This window comes from Euwallacea fornicatus, chromosome 27 (genome assembly GCF_040115645.1).
Source record: "Euwallacea fornicatus isolate EFF26 chromosome 27, ASM4011564v1, whole genome shotgun sequence".
Lineage (NCBI taxonomy): Eukaryota > Metazoa > Arthropoda > Insecta > Coleoptera > Curculionidae > Euwallacea > Euwallacea fornicatus.
This window is the reverse complement of record NC_089567.1, coordinates 1,034,637-1,047,421: the sequence shown is the minus strand read 5'-3', so window position 1 is coordinate 1,047,421 and position 12,785 is coordinate 1,034,637. Positions and strand designations below refer to the sequence as shown.

Sequence of the window (12,785 nt, the reverse complement as noted above, 5' to 3'; positions counted from 1 at the left end):
CGTTTCAGATAGATTCACCTGTGAGTAATTGATTGCAGATCTATGAAAAAATTCTGAGCAAAAGTATTTTATTATGTGATTAGATTCATAATAAATCAAATAACAATATCCACTAATGCAATAAAATGACTTACTTATCACTCAGGAATTCTACAAGAATGTTAACGTGACTTTTTAATCCTGCGCCACCAGTGCGGATTTGCCCGGAATTAACCAGGCGCGAAACAAAAGAATGCGACATGAATCATGCCATGCCGGACCGGAATCTAACCTCAAAAGTGCATTGGCAGTGAATTAAATGCCCCAATTTCGAAACGATTTTATTGCTTACAGCACCTAAAGTCGCATTTTTACCGTTATTTTTGGGCCACCCACATAACGTCTTTAAAAATAAACCGCCTTCGAATCAGAAAAACACCAACTGAAATAAGCGATTGCCCGGACTCATTATGACCACGTGAGACTTTGCAGTCAAGGCTGTAGAATGCACTCTTGAGCTCTGCATCTATTTGCCCTTTTCCTTTCGACATTCATAACTAAATTGGGCAGAAACTTTATGGTTCGCTAAAGATTAGACTCACCAATTTCATCCCCTTCCCCCGATTGGCCTTGCTTAATCCATTTAATAAAGAAGATTAAAATAATAACACCAAGTCCCAGAAAAACCGCCAGGAGAACTGCCGGCTGAAATGTATCACTTTCCGATGAAATACTCATTTTCCGTCCTCAGAAGGCGACTTTCAAGTTAAATTTCGACTTTAATGCCCTCTTAATCGAAAATTTGAGGATTTTCTTCCCGAAACCGACGATCGACCGACAATCTCGTTTCTCGTTCCGTTTCTCAAGCGGCGGCAGAATCACACTGGCCATGCAGACAGATGAATATCGGCGGGAGCGCAACGGTACTTGCGCGCGTAATTTGAACTTTTTGATATCGTCTTGTGGTGGTGTTTTGCGAAAAAATTCTCATTCTAGGTGGTTGGAAGGTCCGAAAAATGTTCAAACCCATTCGCGGCAATTGCTCGAAGAAAACCGGTGTCCGTATAACTCTTTCTGATCAAGTGAAATGCAATTTTCGACTGAAAGGTTTCGCGGATTGTCGCGCGCTTTTCACTTTGCCGGAGTCGTCGTGGTTTGCGGTGGAGAGTCTCGATGGAGCGCGTGGCTAGCACGAAGGAGCAGGGTTGCCAAACTTTGAATTAATCAGTAATATCGGGAGACACGTTTGAATATTTCAAGGCACTAAAAAACAGTAAAAACGTTCTTTTTGCGCACCGCGAGATTTTAGGAACTGATGTGGATTGTTCAAATTTCAATATATTTCTGCAAAATAGCTCGATTGAAAGACCATATCTTCTGCTTAATAATAGAGGGTGCGAGAAATACAAAACCAACCATTCATATACCGGAAAACCTGGGAATTTTGGTGCCATGCGAAAGTAATTATTTTTTTATCTGTGCCAAAAGGGAGGAGCTGAAAATGAAGCCGCCTCCGTTGCTGGTTTAGTTGCCTTCCTACTAATAAATTTAAAGATTAAATTACAAAAAACTAGAAATGAAATTTTCAAAATTCTAGGCAAATACAGGCATAAATAAAAGAGGAGAGGAGCAAAGAAGAAACAGAATTCTATGCAGTTACTTTTTACTCATGCGCAATAAAGTAAGGACACATGTAGCAAGAATTGCGCGGGATTCTTTAATCGAGTTGGAGATTTTAATGGGTTGGCTAGTGCAAAGCCCACATTTTGACCCTATAAAGCATTTGTGGAATCAAGTGTTTGCCCTCAATTCAGTTCTTCGCAAACTCGGATGGAACTAAGAATCTCGTTGCCGATGATATGGAAAGAAATAAATTATACAGGGTGTCTCGTATTAGTTTGCCAATCTTCTACTGGAAATTGCTTATGCGAAAATACTTAGACTTCCCTTATGACACTTTTTTCTTTGATGTTTCATACTCATTAAACAGAATGTTGAAGTAAAAAAAAACTTTTATTAATAACTTGGATGTTCATTAATACATTTTAATGAAATTTTGTAGTGTTGTATAATTCGATAACGCGCATATTTTCTATGATTTGGGTAAACAAATTTGGAAAAACAATGGGAAAAATGGCGGGTCGTGTACAGGTTGTCCCTCAACTTCCTTTTTCACGCGCCAATGGGGATTTTTTTAGTTATTCAAATTATTTGTTTTTTATCTACATTTCTTCGTTCTTGGAAAATTTTGACATGCAGCTTTCCTTCCAAGATATTTCAGCTTATTGTCCCCCGATACGTGGCTTCCATTATTTATTTATTCAAATAACCGCACTAAGAAGACGGAACTTTACAAATTGTCCATAACAATCCGATTATTAACACGATAATAGTTGAATGATTGCTTTTTAAATCTAAAATCAAGATATTAGTGAGTGCAACGTACACCAAGTACCAAAACGGCAATCATGTGTCTTTTGGAACTACGTTCTCGACATAAATGGAAAGTGAAAGCCACATATTGGGGGGCAATAAGCTGAAATATCTGATAAAGTAAGCACTAAATTAAAATTATTCAATAATGAAGAAATTTAGGTAAAGGAACGACTGATTTGAATAACTAAACAAAGACATTATTGGCGTGCGCAAAAAAGTTGGGGGAAATCTGTATGCGACCCCTCATTTTCCCCATTGTTTCTCCAAATTTTTTCCCAAATCATAGGAAATGTGTGCCTAATCGAACTATATATCACTACAAAATTTAATTAAAACAAGTTATTAAAAAAAGTATTTTTTTCAGTAACTTCAACACCCTGTGTAATGAGTAAAAAGCATTCAGAAAACTGCCATAAGGAGGGTCTAATTATTTTCGCATAAGGAATCTCCGACTGGTAAATTGGCCTACTAATACGAGACACCCTGTACATTACCCGAAACCTGATGGGTATACCGAACTTGCTTTTTTAATCAGCTTTTAAATCTTAATAGTATGTGAAATTTGTCAAAAATTTGCAAAAATTTCCCAACGAAATTCCTGCATCCATTTTGTACCCTTTACGGCATACGTCATTTTTATGATTACGTTTCCCATTTGTCATATATGTCATTGTTCGTGTAGTATTTTTGCCCTTTGTAGTTTCCTCAATAAAATCATAAACGAGTAAAAATCCAAAACACTTCCGCAAACCGCAAACTTGGCAGCAATGCGGCTCGTTCTATGACCAAGACATGAACTTATGACGTGTGCCACTCACATGGTCAAGTTTCACGTTTTTTCAATTTACGTGGTAACGCATGATGCGTCGCAACGTGGGAAAACCTTTTAAAATCGGATAATTCACTATTAAGGTCATCGTTTATCTGATACCTCATCTCGGACTACTATCTAAACTACGTTCATGACTGATACTATGAGACTGCGGAAGAGTTTTAATGATGTTTCCAATAGTATTTTAGTATTTCAAGTGCGTCTAGAATTTTTTTTGTTTCTTTTAGATTAAGTGAATTTCACGAAAATGATATGATCTCTTGCAGTGATGCAACTGGAAAAATCCCGAATGAGGGAAAGGCGACGGTAAAGTCTTACCGAACGAGGCATCGACAGAATCCTTGGGGCCAGCGCTTCCATTAAGTGGTTTTTGGGCGGTTTCGGGGACACTGAAGAGAGAACTGTGACAAATCACTAATCACTATGGAGATCCCATAACATTAAACGAATAACCGGGCATAAACCTTATCGAACGTACTCCCGTTAGGTTGACTAGAACTTTATGGTAGCAAAATTATTGTTATTGCTCAAAAAGCCGTTATTTTCCTTATTGTTTAGCACTTAAACTCACTTATAAGCACTTTCTCACTGACTCGAGATTTTGTCTGTCGCACTATCTTGCTGCCACGCGAACAAAGTGAAAAAGGCAAATTAATCTTAGGCCTTTGTTCGAGGAATTGGAACAGGTTACTCCGTTCGAGGAATTATTTAGTCACTTATTAAGATATTGATAATGTAAATATGATCCAAACGCGTTCAACAAAGCAGGTTTTCCTAAGCATGAATCACTCTTGATTTCTACGCTCAAGCCAGCTTTAAGCTGACGTCGATTTTAGATTCACTTTCTGGAGCAGGAAGCTCCGTTATTCACAGTAATACTTCCTTCAAAATGTCCGGTAAATACGTCATTTACCTTACTGCCTGTAACAATCTTGAAATAATTGCCTTGTTGAAGACCCTTTATGGTACACCGACCGCACATGGCACGCGACATGTAAAATAACACTTCATTACTCTGAACACGTATAATTGAGTCCAAAGCAGTTAATGTGAAATTATGTAGTAATAAATTCGCCAAAAATTTAAATTAAATCACATACTTACACAATCACTGGGTAGTAAGTGTTGGGGTATGAAGCAAAATCTCCAGCGAATCACAGATGATCTCTTGTTGAAGGGATGATGCTACAACTTTTGACCACGAATTTGCATTTCGTTTTGTAACACACACACACACACCCACTTGGCTTTAATAAATTACTGGTTTTGAATTATATATCTCAGTTGTCACCAAATTGGTGCTTCTTACAGTGGTTTACCATTCCGAATAAGTCATCGGAATAAACCATAATTACGAATGTAAAGATAACGTGTTTAGTTAACTTAAAACGAATGTTCCTGCTTCAGATGAAGATGATTAATGATGAATTTGCTCTAACTACAGCGAATTTTAAAATATTTTGCAGCACCACTAAGGGTCGAAAGCCATAAAATCCCAATAAATCATAGTCGTATCCAAAAAATACTGCCCTTATTTCAGAAAATACAGACTATACATCTTCATATTTTTTTGTACGTAAAATTTGAATTTCTCTCTGATGTTTATGTTGAATGAATTTTTTTTATATTTACACAACATTACATAAAACTTAAAAAAAAATTAATTCAATTTAAATCTTTTCCCTTCTTTAAACTCCGCCACTGGTACCGCATTTCCCCCGCACTACCATTTTTGAAATTTTATGACCTATTGTGTTTTTTCAAGGTCCAGGGAGAGTACCATCTTAATTTGAAAGAATTACCTGTTTACAATGTAAACTGCCCCTTGGATTTGCAAATATTGGCGGCTCACCCTATTAACCCATTTGGTTCCAAGGATATTGCCTCTAGAGAATTTGGTTTGAATCATAAAATTTAATTAAGCACTCTTCTCTTTCTTATTCTGACTGATTTACAGCTTAGCAAACGTAACCAAAATTGAAAAGAAAAAAAAGTGTATTTGAATGGGCACAACACACATTTACCTTGTTCATAAGAGATCTCACGTACTCTTGTTTATCCGTGAATTATCGGCAAAATGCAGAAACTTTTTGATTTCTTGAAAACGGTTTTTTGAAATGATTTTAGCAATTGAAGCAACATGTAGCTCTTCATCTAAACTCCAATAATGGCGCTCTCTTGGCAAACGATGGTAACCACTCAAAAGAAGAATAGCTTTAAATATCTATCTTCTTTACCTACTTGAGATGTACAATTGTTGCTCTGACTTGCAAATATATTTGTTTGTTTGACAATAAACGCAACTATTTTGTCATCGAGAAAAATCTCAAATACACATAACTACGCTTATATGGAATCACTCGATAATTACGAGAAACCAGTATTACTTTTCAAAATAATCATTTCAAGGTAAAATGCAGTTTATTCAAGAACGTTTTATTATAAAAAAAAAAAATATCGAAATGATTTGTAAAATTAAAACAAAGCAACAAAAAAATATAAATTTCTCTGAAAATTAAATGTGCGATAAATAAAAATTTAAGAAAAAATAACAGTTTTTTTTTTAATTTAATAAATAGTATTATCTGCTCTAGCGATAATGCAAGAACAATTTCGACGAGGGATGCTCTGTATTAAATTATCAATCGCTTCTTGAGTAACATTTTTCTATTCGTTTAAAACGACTTGCATTGTTTGGCTTGGACAGGGGAATTTTGACGTGCTCTAATTCGTCTTTGAATCTTATCCCATAAATGCTCAATTGGATTAAGATCCGGTGAACGAGAAGGCCAATCTAAACCCGTCACATCTTTCACTTCCAAAAAGTTCCGACTACTGCCTTTGGTATGTTGAGCTGTATTATCGCGCTTTAATAAAAGAGAATCTCCAAAACCACCTCTCCAGAGCTTAGTACGTGTTAAAGCACTTGATCCACATATTCGGTCCTGCTAGTGCGTCTAATGAGAAGTAAAGGAGTTTTTCCATCAATCATAATGCCACCCCAAAACATTACAGTTCCTCCTTTGTATTTGGAGAGCAATCGAGCAGTCTGAAGTGTAGCTTGTCTCCCATGAATTCTTAAAACACAAATTCGCCGGCTGTCTGATTGTAGATCAATCCTGGTTTCATCTGAAAACAAAACATTTTCAGTTTTGGTGGTCCAAACACCGACTTAAACGGGCAACTTCATTTCGCACTGATAGGGCCCGATGTTGTCTTTCTTCTTGTTGGAGCTAAAAAGCAATCCTGATTCCTCCATGACTTCTCCTAGGTCTATTTTTTAGGTTTCTCAACGGTACCAATCTTGTTTTCTGTTGTCGTGATGCCAGAATGTCGATTGGCACATGGACTAGTACCTGTTCTGGTTAACTAGTAATGGACCAGATTGCGAAGGATCACCGTGAGTTTGCGGTCTCAGAGACACTGTATTCGTGCAAATAAAATAAATCAACAACCTTTTTAACTGTAACTAAGGTTTATCGATCACCAACAACTTCGCGCAGGTTAACAACATGAAACTACTAGTAACAACTTTCAATGGGAGACTAGTTGGTATGCGTGTGTAGGAACCGCGAGTAAAGTATTCGCGTACGAGTGAGTATTCGAGTAACCTGTAGAGCGCCGAGTTAAGAATCCAAAAACCACCAGGAAAAAAGACCCCGGTTTTACTTGTTACAAAGCCTAAATATTAAAGTTAATAATGAACGCAGGAGCTAGGAAATCATGATCTGCATATCTGTTAGATCGACCCTCATAGCGTAACTAACTTTAATGATGTAATTGGGATTTTATTACAGGGCGGAAGACCTCGAAATCTGGGACGTGCCTAAGTCTGATCCGTACAAAAAGGCAGCGGAAAGGTTTATTAGACAGAGGTAGCTTGGCTTGGTAAAATTCGTACCAACATCTGGTCATACAGGCAAAACTGTCTAAAGAATTGGTAATGGTCGTGGGTGTAGCACACGAGTTCCTAATATACTGGTCTTAGATTGAATTTTAAGTTTCTGTAAAACGCCACTAGTAAGAACTAATAGATTAAACTGATTTTTGGCTATTTAACCCACAACACGAGTCGTAACAAATTTTAAGTAAGCGTTTGAGACAACACCCTGTGTAACCCCCACCGTTCGCGCAAATCCCCTCGGGGACATATCCTCTTCCGAAAGAGCAATAATTCTCCTCTTCTACGCCTCGCATACCCCACATAAGGAATTTTTAATAAAATATGCTAAAAGAAAAAACTTATAACTTCACTAAGATTATTTATGAACACTAAAATCTAGAGTACAGGAACAGACTTGATCATGTTTTTATGAATTCACCTATTTTTGGTAGTAAACACATTCGATTTTTATTCGTTTGTTGTGTTTTTGCAAAATAAACAATTTTTCCCACAAATACTGGGTGATTCCATATACGTTTGGTTGTGTGCATTTCAACAGGTGTCCCCTCTTCAATTTGATTTCTCACGTTATCCAAACTGTTTACAAGGATGTCCCATGACAAAGTTACAGCCAATGTTTCACAACACTATAAAAAATTTTAAAAAGTTGTCATAGAAACATGTAGGGTTGTACTGGGGGGACAAATTAAAGTAATAATAAAATGTGACACTAAAAGATGGCGCTTGAAACTGTAACGAAAGAAATTTGCTACTTTTAAACTGGTGCACCCTGTATATTGTTGTATGTTTGAGAGCTTAGTTTAAATCTAGACACATTTGATATAGTATATGTTATAGTTAACATCAAGAGATTGCGAAGGTCATTTCAGTTGAGTATTTAAAAGTCCATTTTTACACATAGAAAAAATAAGGCAGAGTTAGAAAATAAATATTTATTATCACATTAAGAAAGCGGTATTTGAAGATTTTAAATTTCTCCTCTTTGAGATCCTAAATGTGCTTCAGATCATGGAAGTAGTTCCTTATTACAAATTTTTCGTACACAGAGTGTTTCAGAAACATGGTGCCGAACTTTAGGAAGTTACAAAGGGCGATAAGTTAAGTCATTGTGCCTTAAAAACATATATCTGGAAATGGGTCGTTAAGGCACTAGAAAAAAAGCATTGTTGTGCATATGTTTTCGTATTTACGACTTTTTGCATTTTATCTTCTAAGGTAATTATTAGAAAAGAAAAACAATAAAGTACTACGAGAGTTGTTCAAAACTGCGGCCACCAACTTGCTGACGTGTAGTCGTACGTGGAACTACTCGAAAAAGAACATGTGGATCTTTCAGAATAAAGTGACTTGCAGCCATCACTCTTCCAAGCATTTCTTCTTCCGTTGTTACAAGTGTTTCATAAACATAGTTGGTCAATGCTAATTCCAGCCCAAACATTCAGCTTTTGAGGACATTAAGTGTGTTCCTCTCTGAATAGTTTCGAACTGGAATTACTCCAGTATCGACAGTCATGTCGATTGATCGATTCATGTATGGAAAAAGCCGAAAAGCAAATTAATTAAAATAAATTAGGATTAGCCTCAAATCTATCAGTCAACAATTCACGAACCTAAATGCGACATTCGGGATCGTTCTCGTTGAGTTAATAAACTAATTTAAGCTTATAGGGGTTGTACTTGCGAGGTTTCAACATAAGCCAGCGACTCATCGCGAAGATCTGAAAAGTCTGATTGTTTCCGTATACTTAAGACGTAATCTGTTTTTCGTGCTTTCATTTTTGACCGTATTTCCAGATTACGTACGGACCTGTTCCTCAAAATTTTCATACCAAAGGAATTACGTAACCATGGGAAGTACTCCTCGCCGGGTGGCTTTTTTGGAAATTTGTGTTTTTACACGAGTGCAATTATTTTTCTTTAAATAAAACGAACTTAGTCCAACTCTTTCCGCCGAAGGGCAAACCATTTTGCGAGATACAATGTTTATGCACAATTCACTTAAGGTTTTCGGGTGCAGCTCAAAGGAAGAAACAAATATTAAATAAATTTTAAACTGCTCAGAGGGATGTAAATAACGTTCTAAATAATTTTTTTTATTGTTGTCGTGACAGTGAAAAAAGTTTTTTTATTCGAAAATATTCCGTTGCATCTTCTGCATACTTCGGGCGTTGTTCTTCTCAGGACTGGCGACCAAAAAAAACATTATTATCTTCAAAAGAATTTTACAGCGTTTAAAATGAGGGGTCACTCGGCCCGTGGTCCCAGTTGAAGTTCCGAAGGTGATTGTACCCCCACGCAGGGGGTTGCCTCGACGATTTTGAAATGCGCGCCATCGTGCCCCCCCTCGGAAACAGAATCGATGTGTTGGCGTTTTATGGTATTTTTGCAATTATCCAAAATGGCTGTGGAAAATTTTCGATGGAACACCTTGTAAATCCCCCCCTCTCTGGAATTTATGAAAATAATAATATTTATTGCTATTTCGCACTCTCACTAGTTCTGGTGGCAATATGGGAAGTAACTGGTCGGAAAAAACACATATCGTGAAAGTGATATTCGAAATCGGCCATAACAGACTTGTCCGATTAATCGGTGTTAAATAATGTCAGAACCACGATTTCAAAGCTGATTTGATACCTGGTAATTACTTACATATCGCATTATTATAATACGTTTGGTTATGGTTTTTTTCGCAATATTATATTAAGCTTCATTAATTGGGAGAAACGGCGGCCTATTATTACGCACTAAAATTCAGTCATTCATTACCATTACATTTCGTTTGAAAAGCAATTACTACTTTTACTACTAGGTCATTGCCTTCATACAGTACATATTACGAGTTAATTTAATTTCTTCATGTCAACTGTATGGGGACAATAGTCTAGCAATATCCTATCACATTTAAAAAGAAGTCATTAGACCCAAACATTCAATTAGAAGAGGCCATGTGATCTAGAAACGTGAAGTGTTAATCCTGACTTTAACTAATTTAATTTTTTACGATTTCTTAAATAAACTTTTTAAATTTTTAGCGTCATTCAGAAATTGAAAAAATGGGAGGCAGAAAAGTACAACTTTATCGAATACCCAGACAAGATAATGCGAACACCTACCGAAGAGGTGTACGTAGCAGTATTCTAACACGTAGAAGATAGTACGTACTGAAGGGAATCGATTGCGTCATCTTCGGACTTTTAAGTAGTACATACGTCCCTGATAATTACGAGTCCACGCTAGCGGACACTCTAAATTCAAAATGAATCTGGACTAAACGTGCCGCAAGTCTCAACGTTTGAGCCAAATTTTAACCCCCCTTGAGCTTTTGATTTGTCGTTGTCATGGCCACAATCAATAAAACTATTTCCGTGCGCTCGCGAGAAAAACGTGTTTTTTCGTGCGCTTCTGAAAAATATGTATTTCCAACATAGTTAAATAGCTGGGAAATACCGATTTCTTGTATAATGCAAATTAATTTTTTTAATTATTTTTAAGATGCTTAAGAAAATACGAACGAACCACTACGAGAAGGCACCAACGACCAATCGGGTGAATAAAAGAGTGAAATGAAAATTGTTGATGTAAGCTGTAAGCTCAAGTTTTTCCAGGTTGGACTTAGCTGGCGTCGACAGTGTTGGACGCTCGGACCTGTCTGAATACCTGAATAGAGCTGGCAAGAGGAGTGTGAAATTTGCTGATTTTGCCCGGAAAGAGGCATAACACACCACATGGCGTTTGAATGTACTAAGAATACCAGATCCGAGAAGAACCACGTGTGTGGGGCAATAACATTGGAGCAATATTGGTTGAGAAGAAGTACTTCAATGCCGCAATAAGTATGCTGAGCACGATTATAATGAGAAAGAAAGAGAAAGAAAAAGACAAGCTGTCAAAGCAAAATGTGGTGGTGGAACATTCTGAAGTGATTCAGATCATTTGAGGTGTTTAGGTGGCTGCGTGCCTGGGGCAGTCACTGCTTAGGACCCTTTGAGCTAATGCAAAGCTGGTTGCATTGGAACCTGGAGAGCAGGATAAAACCCACAGTTTTCGGTCGTCAAAAGATTCAGTCTGGGTATCTTGAGAAATATTATCAAATTTCTTCTTTATGGCCGAAAGGTGGTTCACTCGGTATTTAACCTTTCCTATAGCAATTCAAAGTCCTCTAAGTTGAAGCTGTAATGGAGCAACAATATCACACATCCGTCCTTTCTCAATAAACATTATAATGTGCATTGAACTTTGATCCAAACAGTATACAGAATTAACACGTTCAATAGTCAATATTCCTGCATAAACAATATAGTGCGTAGAAGGTCAAAGAGGTTCAAGGTTAGAGTGAGTCCTTGATATATTCTGCCTACCCTGTTAATAAAACAATTTTAAAATTTAAGCCGGCAAAATAGTTAATTTCGTAATGCGTTTACCGATACGCTATATGTTAACAACTTTTACAATACCTACACATTTCGACATTTGTTGATATGGATATTAATGGAAACCAAAATGTTGAAATATAAAACACGATAATAATAATTAGTGCTATTGAAAAAGGCCTTATCAGCGTGGTAGATGTTATATTTCCAACCAAAATATTTGAGTGTTTACCATCGCCATTACGTAATGAAAGTTAAACAAACGAGTTTGGAACTAAAACTTTTGCGAGACTAGAGGCATCCAACGAACCAAATAACGCTGAATTGCTACAATGAGTGGTAAAAAACCTTAAAAATTATCCGACCATTATATTATTAAGACTAATGTTTGATTCGGGAATAACAATTACTTATTGAACCATGAAGTTGAAGGACTATATTTGAGCAACTAGTGTAGGAATATTATCACTGTCCAGTTTGCTCATGTTTTAACTATGTATATACGTATTTTTACACGTTAAAACATGAACACTAAAATAATTTATCTTCAGATGTTATTTCCAGCGAAATTCGCGTATTATCAACAACGCTTTATCAAATTTCGCTATTCCATAAGGTAAACAAGCTGCGCCATCCAAAGTCCCCATTTCAGGTTTTTGACCATGTTGAGTATTTATTTACCCCATATTATTATGCGAATTCCTGATAAACACATATTAATCTAGATGAAGATATAGATTAATCCCATCACGGGGTCAGTACACTGACGCTCTAGGTATTTATAATATTTTTGTTAACAAAATATTGCGATTTATAATTTCTTATATCTATAATCTGTACGTCATTTCAATAATGATACGGGGGTAACGCCTGGGAAAAGGGGTCATCATTTTACTGTTATGTTTATTATTCACTGTTATGCTCATTGCTCACGGTTATCTTCATTCCAATTATTGCTCGAGCACTGGGAACGAAATTGTATTGTGATTGTGATCCTTAGAAGTTGCACAATTCGAATCTAAATCATTGATTAAACTTGCGAAAGTAAATTCACAACAATACAGTTGAAGTACAAGGTTGAGCAGGTTTGCTATGGTTTCGGCTTATAATTCTTACCTCAGAATTTTATTAAAAAAGTATTACTAAGATGTTTTTAAAGAAATTTGAAAGGAATCTTGACATAGTCAATTCATGGAAACTTTGAATCTCTTTTTGAGTTTGAAAATTATCCATTTCATCCATATTATTACAACTTTTAGCA

At 36.4% G+C, this 12,785-nt stretch overlaps 1 protein-coding gene across 4 annotated transcripts in view; it reads right to left on the bottom strand.

Annotated features, from left to right (window-relative positions):
• Positions 1-12,785, bottom strand: part of LOC136347215 (uncharacterized) — a 37,700-nt gene that overhangs the window by 22,935 nt on the left and 1,980 nt on the right. The window contains exon 1 of one of the 4 annotated variants that reach the window (XM_066296980.1): positions 3,566-3,833. The exons of 1 other annotated variant lie outside the window; for it this stretch is intronic. Coding sequence is in view for 2 of the 3 variants with exons in the window: in XM_066296979.1 (XP_066153076.1) it covers positions 582-717 (136 nt within the window). In the remaining variant the exon portion in view is untranslated. Of the gene's footprint in view, positions 1-581; positions 1,148-3,565; positions 3,834-12,785 lie in introns of those variants that run through there. 2 more of the 4 variants (XM_066296979.1, XM_066296978.1) reach the window with 2 other exon arrangements.